Source organism: Coccinella septempunctata, chromosome 9 (assembly GCF_907165205.1).
Source record: "Coccinella septempunctata chromosome 9, icCocSept1.1, whole genome shotgun sequence".
Taxonomy (NCBI): domain Eukaryota; kingdom Metazoa; phylum Arthropoda; class Insecta; order Coleoptera; family Coccinellidae; genus Coccinella; species Coccinella septempunctata.
Window position 1 is genome coordinate 7,985,785 of NC_058197.1, and position 14,843 is coordinate 8,000,627.

Consider the following 14,843-nt stretch of genomic DNA (forward strand, 5'->3'; position numbering starts at 1 on the left):
TAGTACACTATGCAGAAAAAATTTCCACTGAACGCTCCTTGACATATTATCAATGAATAGAATATTTATGAACTCAGTGTGTAAGGCTGATAATAATTCATTCAGAACATAGCATATTCTAAATAAATCATCAAGTTTGAAAATAAAAAAATTTAAATGGTAGGTGTACAGAAAAGACAAGAGTAGGTACTGTTTTGAGTAATTCCACTCAAAAGGCTGTTTACAGATTGGAATATATTATTTTTCCACTCATTTTAGAATTTAATTGAGAAAATACTACGATTTAAACCGTAAAATGGTCAATCGATTGAATGAAACTGATTTAATCTGATGCATGTTGTACACTTCATCAAATGTTATGTTAGGCATTGTGTAATATGTGCAGTAAAAAAGACAAGAACAGGACCACTACAAGGTTTTGTACATCCAGTAGAGATTCCCAAAGAACCATTTCACACCTTACATTTGGATTGTTTAGGACCATTACCTGTGTCTACTGACGGTTACAAGCACATTTTGGTTATCGTTGATAGCTTTACGAAATATTGCATTTTGATGCCAATGAAAAGTGTGACCACCGCAGAAACTCGCGAAAAATTAGAAACTGTGTTATCATTATTTGGAACCCCTAAACGAGTTATAATGGATGCCGCTACGTCGTTCAAGAATACAACTTTTCCAAAGTATCTGGAGAATTGGAATATCGAGCATCATTATGTTACGCCAGACATACACAGAGGAAATGGACAGGTGGAACGCTATATGAGAACCATTAGGAATTTATTGAGAATTGAAACTCGAGTAAAGGCAGAATGGCCGAGTGCAGGGGGGTGCAACTCACTAAGATACGACTTGAACCGGGCAGAAGTGCTGCCACCTAGCGAGGTCTTCGAACATGATATGTCATGACTGGTAAATTGTAAGGATTCCTGCAATGATCGCTTTGCGCTATGTTGAAAGAGAGACTATAGGGTGCATCGAAATTGTGGAATTCCCCGATATTGCGTTCATTTGTTGTACATGTTCATGTTCTATTGTTCTGTGTATCGCTTCCCTTGGCTTCGTTTTTAGTGAAATTATAAGTGAAAATCGAAATTGTGGAATTCCACGTGTTCGTTCATTCGTTGTATCATTTCGCTTATTGTAAAATACGAAATTATTTCCAAGATGGCTAGGTATTGTTGTGTGCCCAAGTGCCTTAACAATAATAAAAATACAAAATGGTGAGTTACTCATGCTAGATGAATTTTATTCAATGTACCTAATATTCTAAATAGCTTTCATATACCCACAAATGAAGAAGTTCGGAGAGTATGGTTGCAGCGGATCAATAATAGTAAAGTTTGCCAGTCACCTAGAATTGATTTATATGTAGTATGCGAGGAGCATTTCGACCCGGATTGTGTGGGACCGTATAAGAAATTGATAAAATTCTCCTTGCCGACACTCAACTTACCTGGTAATGAAGCAGTTATTAGTGATAAAGCATCTCTTTCAAACTTCTGTTTTTGTCTTTACAGATTATCGTGCTGATCCAGAAAGAAAGGATATTTCTTTGCTGCAACCAACTGCAGACAAACCGTCCGATAGAGAAGGTATGTACTCAAGATGTGATTTCTTGATTAGTCAAAACAAACTATTTACAGAATATTCAAGTCGAGCACAGCCCTCAACTTCCAAATCAGAAGACTCCCCAAAATCATTGAGGGTACTAGTTCCTAAAAGGGTATATAGCAGAAAAAGATGTATTTCATCATTAAGAGAGACACTTGGTCCAAAAGAGAAGAAGCATTGTGAAGATACCCCAGAAGGTACTGTCTTTTGTAATTATTTGTTCAAGTGTAACTTGTTATTTTATAGAATCTCAACCATTAATGGATGAGGATCCTCTGCAGGGACAACCTGCCCCTGACCCTGTACCTGATCCTGTACCTCAGGAGAATGCGGAATGGGAAGATGCGCAAGAAGGTATATAGAGTTTTTAGTAAATGTTTTTCGAATGTAATGATTGGCATTATTTTTCAGAATCTGAACCAAGAATGGAAATCAGTCTTGGGACAGAAGTCAAGAATATGAGTGGGTCAAGGAAAGGTATATTTCTTGATAAAATTTAAAATCTCTTCCTCAATAAAATTTTTTCAGCTAATACAAAAAAGATGAGTGCTGGAGAACAGTTTCTGTTAAAGCAGTTGAGCACCATGAAGAAGAAAGTTCTCAGGCTAACAAAGAGAAACACAGCCATGAAGGGGACAATGAAGGCCTTGAGAAATTCTAATGTCGTCGAAAAACTGAACAATGTGAACAGAACAACATTACAATTTTTCTTATCGCAACAAGCAAACCAAAAATTGGAAAAAAGGGGTCGTCGGTTTTCTCTTGACGACAAAATTTTTGCCCTTTCCTTATATAAACAAGGTGGGAGAGGATATAGATATCTATCTAGGATATTCAGTTTACCTTCAAAACGCACGCTGACGAATTTACTTAGTAACATTCCGTTTGAGTGTGGCATCAATTCCCAAATATTTGAAAGTTTGGGAAATGCGGTTGGTAAGCTGAAAAGATCAGATAGATATTGTATCCTCATGTTTGATGAGGTTGCTCTAAGTCCTGGGCTGTCATATAATTTTTCCGGCGATTATATCGAAGGAATCGTGGACTTGGGCAGTGGTGAACGCAGAGGAGAGTTCGCAGATCATGCTCTCGTTTTTATGATTAAGGATCTACGGGGAAAATGGAAGCAGCCCCTTAGTTTTTATTTTTGCCAGAGCACTTGTCCAACAAGTGATCTGGTGAGAATTATTAAAGATGTGGTAAGACATGTTCGTCTGACAGGGTTACACATTGTTGCAACAATATCTGACCAAGGAGCAACAAATGTTGCAGCAGTAAATAGACTGCTGCACCAAACAAAAGAATACTGCTTGAGGAATGGAGTTGAGAACAAATACCAGGGATTTCTTATAGATGAACAAGAAATTGTTCATCTATATGATCCACCTCATCTCCTCAAGGGTATTCGGAATGCCCTCTTGACAAAAGATTTATACTTTTGTCAAGAAGGCATTCAAAAAGTTGCTTCTTGGTCACATATTGTTCGTTTGTACAATATAGATCAATTTAACAGATTCAGTTCTGTGCCCAAGCTGTCAGAGGAACATGTCTTACCACACAAAATTAAAAAAATGAAAGTTAAGTGTGCTGCCCAAGTTTTCAGCCGGACCGTAGGTACTGTCATGAATATGATGGCAACGGTAAGCAAAGATCTGCCAACTTCATCCACTTACTATCTTCATCCCTCTGCTTCTGAAACTGCTGACGCTATACTTTTTTTCGACGAACTTTTTGATAGTGTCAATGGTCGTTCAATGAATCCTCCTTGCACAAAACCTCTAGTGGGTGTGGTGACAGAAAAATCTCCCCATGTTGATTTTTGGAATAAATCCCTGAGACTCCTGGATTCCATGTCCTTTAAAAACACCCCATCCTCAAGTCCGATAGTTACTCCATCCCTGAAGCACTTCAAATTCACGATCCTTGGCTTCTTATATATCTGGAAATCCTTTAAAGGTAAAGGATTAAAATCTTTAATTCCTCGAAATTTAAACCAGGATCCCCTGGAAAATTTTTTTTCCCTTATAAGAAGCCATGGTGTGAGGAATGTGAATCCCAATTGTGCATCCTTCATTTCTTCCTTCAAATCCCTCCTTATAAATAATTTTCTGTCACCACATTCACCAGGTGCTAATTGTGAAGAGGATGATACTTGTGACGCCCTTGACACTCTTAAAAATTTCGTACAGAAAAAAAATATGGCGTCGCGACCGATGACTCAAGTGCCACCTCCTGTTTATGTAGTGGAAGGGACAAAAAATTTGAACGTTGACAGAGATCTGGCAACCCCTTATGTGATTGGATACTTGATGAGAAAAATCAAGAAAAATATTAATAATTGTCCTGAATGTTTGGATATAATTGAGGCATATAGAGATATTCCTGCAAATGCTCTCATTAGAGCAAAAACTTTTAGTAATTGCAGAATGCTTAATCCATCCAGGACATGTATTACTATTTTTCACGAGTTTTCTCAACAAGTATTCAATGCTATTCCAACTCGAATAAATACATTCGATATAAAAAAAACCATTATTAACGAGTTGCGAAAGGAGAACATTGTAATGTTGTTTTGTTCTCAACATAAGGGGATCCACAAAGAATTCATTGAATTTAGCGTTAAATTCATTTTGCTTTTCTACATTGGAACAGCAAACAAAATTCTTTGTGGTAAAAAAAGTTTACAATATTTTTCTGATCCCATCATGAAGATGGCATCAGAAAAATACCATAAAAGGAGGAGATAGATTCAATCCTTCCATGATTTTATTTATCTCCTCATGTTCATTTTATGATGTTTGTTATAAGCATGCATTAATGTAATAATTAGAGTGGAACTCCCCTAACTCGAACTTCCCTATCTCGAAGAATTCTCCAAGTCGAATTTTCTTCAGAGACAAAAATGTTTTTACATCGCCACGTATTTTTTTCTCTATAAGTCGAATTTCCATAACTCGAATCGAAGGTTGTGAAATTTGAGAAAGGCTTTGTGTTGTGTGATATCAGTGGTGAACTAAAATGGCATCATAGCAAAACTTTGTGTTAAAGTCAAAGTGCAGGCCCTTGGACATTCCAGTTAGGGAAGTTCCATTGTAATTCTATTGATTCGTTTTATATTTCTTTTTATATATATTGTCCTTTGAAGAAGATGTCCTTCGATATAATAATTTCAGCTTATTCTTTACACAAATACATCATCATTACACTTGTACAGGCAAACAGAGTTTTTTCTGAGGTTTTTATCTCTGTTTTTTCATGTATCATACGGAGATATATGTATCTTTACACCCGCTTCATTGTTTTCAGATTGTAAAAGTTTGTATAATGTATATTTGATTAGTGTGCTACATGTACATGATTTTTTTTTTGTTTATTGTTCTATATTCCGATATTTTACATTTATATCAGTTTTTTTCCTCAATTTCTATTTTGGTGTGGATTAATAATAATAAATTTTGTAAATAAACTGAATTTGGACATTTAATTCTTTTTACCAAACCTAAAAATATTTGTCCATTAGATTTGGAGAAAATATTAAGTTGGAACTTGGAAATTCCATTCAAATTCCAACTTGGAATATTTTCTCCAAATCTAATGGAAAAAAATCTGAAATTATGTTCTATCTGAAGAATCAACATATCTCATACAGATACGTAACAACAGGTGGCGCCACCATCAACTATTCACTTTCATCGCGAATAATGTTAGAAGACCTCGCTAGATGGCGCTTTAACTTGTCCCAAATTTTTACCGACAGTTGCCTATCTATAGATTGTCTATGGCCGAGTGGTTTATGGAAAATCCAGCTTGTTCTTAACACAACTGTGCAGAAATCAACTAATTCGACTCCACTGCAATTACTCTTGGGAATCCAAAGTTCGACACCATTGATACAGGCGTTATTGAAAAATGTGTCAAAGGATCTGTCTTCAATAAGAAACCGAGATTTGGATAGACAGCGAGTAGCAGAAAAATTGTCCTCGACACGTGATCTGAACGATGTTAATAAGAGAAGAAGAGATAACGTTCAGTACTCGCCTGGTGACTTTGTGCTGATGCACCGTGATTCTCAGATGCACATTAGTAAAAGCGATTATGAGTTTCTGGGTCCATACGAGGTGGTGAACTGCCTGGATAATGGACGCTATGAAATTAAGAAGGTTGGCACGAACATCGTGACGAAAGCAGCCAAGGAGCAGCTCAGACGATGGCCTATACAATGGGCTTTGAATGTTGACATGAATGAAGTATTGGATTTTCTGGAGTCAGAAAGTGACTCAGTTGAAAGAGAAGGTTAGTGTAGAAACATTAATGCTGTTATTGCATTGTCAGTCTCTGTACCGTTAGTGGTAGAGCTGAGTAATGGCCGAGGTCCTTACAGCTACAATTGGTAAAATTTTAATTTTTGTCAGTCTCTGTCCCGTTAGTGGTAGAACTGAGTGATGGCTGAGGTCATTACAGGTACAATTTTGATTTTGTCAGTCTCTGTCCCGTTAGTGGTAGAGCTGAGTGATGGCTGAGGTCATTACATCCTTGTTATACAAAGGGTCGAATAATTCCCTCAACATTCCTTCGGATTTCTCGAAACCTGCTTGCTCTATCGAGCATGACCAGAATGTCCATCTGATATTATGTCTGTTGATTCTAGTCAGAACAGTTCTGATGACAATTTGAATAATGATAAAGCTGCTATAATTCTCTCACAAATTTCTGTTTTGAATACTGCAGATTTTATGATGAGTTACCCAAACTCATCCAAAAATGGATTGAATACATAATATGTTGCTTCCATACAAGTTTTAAGTCAGAGCATCAACTAATTCGACTCCACTGCAATTACTCTTGGGAATCCAAAGTTCGACACCATTGATACAGGCGTTATTGAAAAATGTGTCAAAGGATCTGTCTTCAATAAGAAACCGAGATTTGGATAGACAGCGAGTAGCAGAAAAATTGTCCTCGACACGTGATCTGAACGATGTTAATAAGAGAAGAAGAGATAACGTTCAGTACTCGCCTGGTGACTTTGTGCTGATGCACCGTGATTCTCAGATGCACATTAGTAAAAGCGATTATGAGTTTCTGGGTCCATACGAGGTGGTGAACTGCCTGGATAATGGACGCTATGAAATTAAGAAGGTTGGCACGAACATCGTGACGAAAGCAGCCAAGGAGCAGCTCAGACGATGGCCTATACAATGGGCTTTGAATGTTGACATGAATGAAGTATTGGATTTTCTGGAGTCAGAAAGTGACTCAGTTGAAAGAGAAGGTTAGTGTAGAAACATTAATGCTGTTATTGCATTGTCAGTCTCTGTACCGTTAGTGGTAGAGCTGAGTAATGGCCGAGGTCCTTACAGCTACAATTGGTAAAATTTTAATTTTTGTCAGTCTCTGTCCCGTTAGTGGTAGAACTGAGTGATGGCTGAGGTCATTACAGGTACAATTTTGATTTTGTCAGTCTCTGTCCCGTTAGTGGTAGAGCTGAGTGATGGCTGAGGTCATTACAGGTACAATTTTGATTTTGTCAGTCTCTGTCCCGTTAGTGGTAGAGCTGAGTGATGGCCGAGGTCATTACAGGTATAATTTTGATTTTTGTCAGTCTCTGTACCCTTGGTGGTAGAGCTGAGTGATGGCCGAGGTCATTACAGGTATAATTTTGATTTTTGTCAGTCTCTGTACCCTTGGTGGTAGAGCTGAGTGATGGCTGAGGTCATTACAGGTATAATTTTGATTTTTGTCAGTCTCTGTCCCGTTGGTGGTAGAGCTGGGTGATGGCCGAGGTCATTACAGGTATAATTTTTATTGATGTTTGTCAGTCTCTGTACCCTTATTGGTGGAGCTGAGTGATGGCTGAGGTCATTACAGGTATAATTTTGATTTTTGTCAGTCTCTGTACCCTTGGTGGTAGAGCTGAGTGATGGCTGAGGTCATTACAGGTATAATTTTGATTTTTGTCAGTCTCTGTCCCGTTAGTGGTAGAGCTGAGAAATGATTGATGTCTTAACAGGTGTAATTTCGATATTTGTCTGTCTCTGTAGCGTAAGTGATAGAGCAGGGTAATGGCTGAGGTCATTACAGATATAATTTTGATTATGTGAGACTTTGACCAGCAAGTGGTACAGCTGATTGATAGCTGAGGTATTTACGAGTATAATTTGATAAGAGCAGAGTGATGATCGAGATTATCACTGAATTGTATGTCTCTGGGGGGTCTCAGTCCCGTGAGTGGTTGAGCCAGGTGAAAGAAAAAATAATATTTCTATTTCACAGATAAGTCTTCTGGAGAAAAATGCGTCGAGAGCGTCGCAGTTGTCAGGAAGGCCGTGTAAGAAATCGAATACACGAATATGGTGAGCCGCTGCCGGTCAAAGGGGATAAGCGCTGAGTAAACATAAACGACAGCCGAGATTTGAAGCTGTGGTACTCAGGCAATTCGATTGGAAGATCCCTTCGTGCTCGGACGTACAAGCCGCTCGATATTTCTTGTGTTTACGAAAATAAATGATTAAGTTTGGAATTCTTGAGTTTCATTTCTAACAGTATATACTTTTTATTTATATATTATAGTTTATTTTATAGTTAGTTGTTTTGAATATTTGATTTCGTCGATATACCTGTAATATACGTTCATGAAAATAAGTTATATACTCTTGTATTATAAATTATTTTATTTATCTTCGTGTTGAATACACCATGTGATGTTTTCATCTGTACATAAAGTTTTTATATTGATTCCATAATTGCATATTTATTTGTTTTATATACTCTTCTTTGTTGATCTTCTTGTAAATAAATATTGAATGAGACTTTCTGATTTTTCATTTTTCTCTTTGTCGCGACCGATATTGGATGATAGCGAGTAGTCTATGAAATCATCTGAACCCTTAGAAAGCCCTCAAAAACCAAAGAATAAGTTCTTAGATACCTCGATACTACCATTGCATATGCCATTATTAGATTGATAAGATTCACTTATAACGTAGCTCATCGATTTATATGATTATGAACAGAAACTATATGGACATGTTGTTCAGTTCTTAGTCAACTACTTAACTCAGATTCTTTTAATTAAAAGTTGAATGTCATTCCAGTCTTTATTTTTCTTGTCATTCCAAGGTCAACTGAAAGTGCATGAATGGCGCAAGATTAACAGAAGAATAAGTGAAAAAATTTGAAGACCATTTGCAGAAGGAAGTTGACAAAGGAAGAAGCTTCCAGGGGAGGGAAACAAATAATAATAAATACCTCATTATAAGTTAGCCTTCATTATCAGCGAAAAATTAAAGCTCTCATGCACAGCAGCAAAATGTGCCTCAACAAAATATTAGAATTTCATTTCCAACTACATATGTCGATACATTAATGAATCAATATTTTTTTATTGAATATAACGTATTATTTGTGAAAACCATTGTAAGAAGAGTATTTTGAACATATTTGTATATTCAATTTAATAATTCAATATTCAAACACCAACTTTGAAGCGTTTATAATTGAGATTTTGCATCGAATCACTGGTGCGTCTAATAATTTGGCCAGGGACTGTATATAGCTATGACTGCCCATTTCATCAAAGGATCTGCAGAACTGGAGTCATGTCTACTTGGATGTTTTCCATATGACGAACGCCATTCTGTCCAAAACCTTTCGACGTTTATGAAAGACGAAGTGAATAAGTGGAAATTGGAACATAAAATTTCTGCTATTATTTCTGATAACGCTCCAAATATCGTAGCTGCAGTCAGAATGACTAACTACATGGAGACATTTTCCTTGTTTTGCTCACACATTGAATTTGATAGTTCAGCATAGTCTGAAATTCATTTGAACCGCAATTGAAAAAAAAATTAAAATAATGGTGGAATATTTCAAAAGAAGTAGTTCTGCACTATCTGACTACGCGAAATGCTGAAATTGAAGCAAGACTGCCCAACAAGATGGAACTCTGCATTCGAAATGCTGGAAAGGATTTATAAAATCCAAGATGCTGTTATCAGTAATGTTGGCATAGAAAATCCAAACATAAATAAGATTGAATTAAATGATCATAGACTCATCGAACATTCGTTGAAAATTTACGAAATAACAAAAGAAGTAAGAGCTGAGAAGTATATCACCTTCTCGAAAATAATTCTCTTCGTTAAGGTGATGTCAGATCATGTTCAAAAAATTTAAAACTCTGAAGCAGATAACATAGAAGGAATACATGATCTACTGAAAAGTCTACAAAATGGAATTCGTGAGAGATTTAAAGATGTAGATTTTAACGAATTAACGTCGCAGGCGACTTTCCTAGATCCAAGATTCCAAAAGTATGGGGTCCACTAATGAATCAAGATTCCAAGCGACGCTGAAATTAATACGCCAGAAGATAGCCACCTTCAACATTGACCACAACGAGGAAAGCCTTCCCCCAGAACGCGCCGGAAGTGAAAGTTCCAGCACGTCAATGGTTTGGAGCTGTTTTGACGAAAAGGTAAAGGAACATTTAGAAATCCGCAGATCCTCAGCAGCTGCCATCATAGAAACGGACAAATTTTTGAGTGAACCTCTTCGAAAGCGAACCGAAAATCCTTTAAAATGGTGGAAAGAAAGAAAACAATTGTACCCTCGACTTTTTATTTTAATGGAAAGACGATTGTGCAACATGGCAACTTATGTTCCTTGTGTACGGATTTTTTCTAAAACAGGAAATACAATTAACGAGCATCGCAGTAGGCTTAAGCCTGACAAAGCGGCCCAGCTCATTTTCCTCAACCGCAATTTGAGGTGAATGAGTGAATTTTGCAGTAAAAAGTACCTTATTCTTTATTGATGATTTTTTTGATAATTTTTTGTGATATTTTTCTTATCTTGTTATACACCTGTCATATTATATAAAAAAATCATTTTATTAAAACATTTTATATGCATAATTTTTATTTTCATGAGTCTAATTTGAAATATTCTGTAAATGACTGGATTCTGCTTTTTCGCATTTCTGAACAATAAACTATGTTGGTAATTTGCCAAGAATCTCTTAGTTATTCATGCATAAATTTGGACTGTGTATTTCGACCATTGTTCACATTCATTTATTCATCTAAGAGAGGCTCAAAACGGTTAAGTTTTGTACGGTCACTCCAGAGGAGTACGGTGGTAATAGACGGTGAATACGGTTAAGTTTTGTACGGTCACGAGTACGGTGGTAATAGACGGTGAATACGGTTAAGTTTTGTACGGTCACTCTAGAGGAGTACGGTGGTAATAGACGGTGAATACGGTTAAGTTTTGTACGGTCACTCCAGAGGAGTACGGTGGTAATAGACGGTGAATACGGTTAAGTTTTGTACGGTCACTCCAGAGGAGTACGGTGGTAATAGACGGTGAATACGGTTAAGTTTTGTACGGTCACTCCAGAGGAGTACGGTGGTAATAGACGGTGAATACGGTTAAGTTTTGTACGGTCACTCTAGAGGAGTACGGTGGTAATAGACGGTGAATACGGTTAAGTTTTGTACGGTCACTCCAGAGGAGTACGGTGGTAATAGACGGTGAATACGGTTAAGTTTTGTACGGTCACTCCAGAGGAGTACGGTGGTAATAGACGGTGAATACGGTTAAGTTTTGTACGGTCACTCCAGAGGAGTACGGTGGTAATAGACGGTGAATACGGTTAAGTTTTGTACGGTCACTCCAGAGGAGTACGGTGGTAATAGACGGTGAATACGGTTAAGTTTTGTACGGTCACTCCAGAGGAGTACGGTGGTAATAGACGGTGAATACGGTTAAGTTTTGTACGGTCACGAGTACGGTGGTAATAGACGGTGAATACGGTTAAGTTTTGTACGGTCACTCTAGAGGAGTACGGTGGTAATAGACGGTGAATACGGTTAAGTTTTGTACGGTCACTCCAGAGGAGTACGGTGGTAATAGACGGTGAATACGGTTAAGTTTTGTACGGTCACTCCAGAGGAGTACGGCGGTAATAGACGGTGAATACGATTAAGTTTTCACTGAACGCTCCTTAACATGTTATCGAGGAATAGAATATTTATGAATTCAGTGTAAACCATTGTTGCTGTTTTGTCGCTGGTTGTAGGATAAATGTGATGTTTAAATGAATGTAATTAAATCCTTTATTGGCAGTAATAGCACATAAAAGTAAAAAGCATTACAAAATACACACCAAGAGGGGTAAAACTCCTCATTCTATTGTCCAATCTCCAACCAAATGATATGGCCGCCTTTATTTTTTTTTTGGTTGACAATTTGATATGGGCATGACCAATGGGCTATTGAGGAATATACTTTTATTTAGGAACGAACGAATGGTTCTTAATGTGACCGGGTAAGTCCAGCTATATTTTATGTCTAAATTATTCGTCACTCCTATTCTGTTATACATTTAAATTTGAAATGTCAAAAACTTCAGTAGTGTCTCCTGTCCTGCTCTTATGCATGTAAATTTCCATCATGTAGGAGGGGTTTTTACTCCAATGTTTCTGCTGGTTTTAAACAGAAAAAGTTTTTTTTATTTCCAAAAAATCCTTCCCAAGCAGTAGTTGGAAAGCAAGCTTGCTGTAACAGCCCAAGCACTAACGTCTATCACTATTGTGTAGGCAGTGATCATTTCTTACCTTCAGATCATAATAACCCAAGAGTACTTACCCGTCTTAATCGTCAAGCTGTCCCGAGTTTTTTGCAGAACTTATCAATCTCTAATGATCCTTGTTATACAAAGGGTCGAATAATTCCCTCAACATTCCTTCGGATTTCTCGAAACCTGCTTGCTCTATCGAGCATGACCAGAATGTCCATCTGATATTATGTCTGTTGATTCTAGTCAGAACAGTTCTGATGACAATTTGAATAATGATAAAGCTGCTATAATTCTCTCACAAATTTCTGTTTTGAATACTGCAGATTTTATGATGAGTTACCCAAACTCATCCAAAAATGGATTGAATACATAATATGTTGCTTCCATACAAGTTTTAAGTCAGAGCAAGCGAACAGACAACGGAACGGGCAATAGGGTGGTGGGGGTGCTAGAAAGGGATGGTGGAGGCTATATACCGGAGGAGTGGATGTACCAAGTAATCAGTTGTGAATGTGCTACGTGCTGCAAATATTGTGTTGTGGTTTGAATTTTATAACTTTGATATTATCGAATTATCGTTTCATACTTACATATTGGTTTCAGTTTTGAAGACGAGATGGACAGAAAGCAAATCTTTAGAACGGGATTGATAAAATTGAAGTCTAATCAAAATGACTTGAGGAGAAAAGTTCAAATCAGGAATTTATTGAAGTCACTTGTAGCAGAACGAAAACAAGGAAATCTTCCTCAGAACTTGTGCTGAAGATAACCAGGATAATCGTAAACAAAAAGATGTAATCACGCAGATATCAAATTCCGATGTTGGAGAAAAGAAGCCGGATGTGTCGAACGGAATTCTGAGGAAACGTTTGAAGGGGTCTTTTGTTCTGAAGGAGATTCTGAACATGCATCTATTAGAAGAGAATAAGATCCTAATTACAAACTTTTCAGACTAGACGAGTACATTAAGATTGAGAAGAAGGAGACACCTATAAAAACAAAACGTTTTGTAGGATTTGTGACACCATCCCGCGCTTTATAAACAAAGTTAAATATTATAACTTTGAAAAAAAAATAAAAATTGGTGAATTAAATTTTTTTGTAGGTGTACCGAACAGAAAACAGTACTGTTTTAAGTACAAAGCAAAAAAAAATTTCCACTGAACGCTCCTCCACCTGCGATCAAGGAATAGAATATCCATAATATTAGAGTGCAAGTCTGATAATGATTCTAAATGGAAAATTAAGTTTGAAAAAAAAATAAAAATTGGTTGGTGTAGGTACAGAATAGATAACAGTACTGTTTTAAGTAGTACACTATGCAGAAAAAATTTCCACTGAACGCTCCTTGACATATTATCAATGAATAGAATATTTATGAACTCAGTGTGTAAGGCTGATAATAATTCATTCAGAACATAGCATATTCTAAATAAATCATCAAGTTTGAAAATAAAAAAATTTAAATGGTAGGTGTACAGAAAAGACAAGAGTAGGTACTGTTTTGAGTAATTCCACTCAAAAGGCTGTTTACAGATTGGAATATATTATTTTTCCACTCATTTCAGAATTTAATTGAGAAAATACTGCGATTTAAACCTTAAAATGGTCAATCGATTGAATGAAACTGATTTAATCTGATGCATGTTCAAAATATCATTCACTTTCTTGACTGAAAAATTGAGAACTTTCTTTTGATAAATACAAAAAGAATTCTTCTGAAAAGAAACCAGAAGAATATCATGGAAACCATAAAACTGCCATAATTGATCTCCGAGATAACTCTTTCTTGATAAGCAAAATAAGAACCCATGTCCACCCTACGACTCGCCTATAAGCATTCATGGACTTGTGTGAAACGGAAGCACTCTTCAAGCCGATAGTCGAGCAGGGCAAAAAGCTCATGTTCAACTATGAAGACCTCCAGAAGCGCCAGAGAGAGGACAATATAGCCTTCCACCACTACTGCGTAGTAAATGACAGACCATCATGGATGGAGGTCAGTTCATATCCAGACCTCGCATACTGTGCTCAGCTGAAAAAGCAAGCACTGGGGATAAGAGCTGAGCCATGTATGCAAAGGCGGGTAAACAACCGATCAACGTCCCTCCAGAATATCAGTACCAGGCGGGGATACTAGCAGTTGTTCTTGCAACTCGAGTACCTACCACTGAGGGCAGCAATATTACATCCGATTTTGTCATCAGCAAATAACAAAATAAGAATGTCTCCCATATACAGTGCTGTAAGATCTCAAGTGGAGCTTATAACCCAATATTACGCTATGTCCACCCTACGACTCGCCTACGCATTCATGGACTTGTGTGAAACGGTCAAGCCGATAATCGAACAGGGCAAAAAGCTCATGTTCAACTATGAAGCCCTCCAGAAGCGTCAGAGAGAGGACAATATAGCCTTCCACCACTACTGCGTAGGGAATGACAGACCATCATGGATGGAGGTCAGTTCATATCCAGACCTTGCATACTGTGCTCAGCTCAAACAGCAAGCACTGGGGATAAGAGCTGGGCAATTATAAGGGAACAGCAACAGGCACTATGGTAGAGAAGGCCAAACTAGGTTCGAAGACACTGAAGACAGCCATCCCACTAGATTCCGTGAATCTCACGTCAGGAACTCTTGA

General features: G+C 37.3%; 1 protein-coding gene across 1 annotated transcript; it reads left to right on the forward strand.

Moving 5' to 3' along the window:
* The first annotated feature begins 5,687 nt into the window (after nt 1–5,687).
* Nucleotides 5,688–8,050, forward strand: LOC123321080. The gene is made up of 3 exons (XM_044908584.1): nt 5,688–5,907; nt 6,419–6,886; nt 7,888–8,050. Exons 1-3 carry the CDS (start codon nt 5,688–5,690, stop codon nt 7,944–7,946), a joined length of 747 nt encoding a protein of 248 aa, XP_044764519.1. The 3' UTR covers nt 7,947–8,050.
* The last annotated feature ends 6,793 nt before the right edge of the window (nt 8,051–14,843 follow it).

Coding starts and splice junctions, on each gene's coding strand:
- LOC123321080 (XM_044908584.1), top strand. CDS start 5,688: ATGCACATTAGTAAAAGCGATTATGAGTTTCTGGGTCCATACGAGGTG. Junction 5,908..6,418: donor TGACTCAGTTGAAAGAGAAG/GTTAGTGTAGAA, acceptor ACAAGTTTTAAG/TCAGAGCATCAACTAATTCG. Junction 6,887..7,887: donor TGACTCAGTTGAAAGAGAAG/GTTAGTGTAGAA, acceptor TCTATTTCACAG/ATAAGTCTTCTGGAGAAAAA.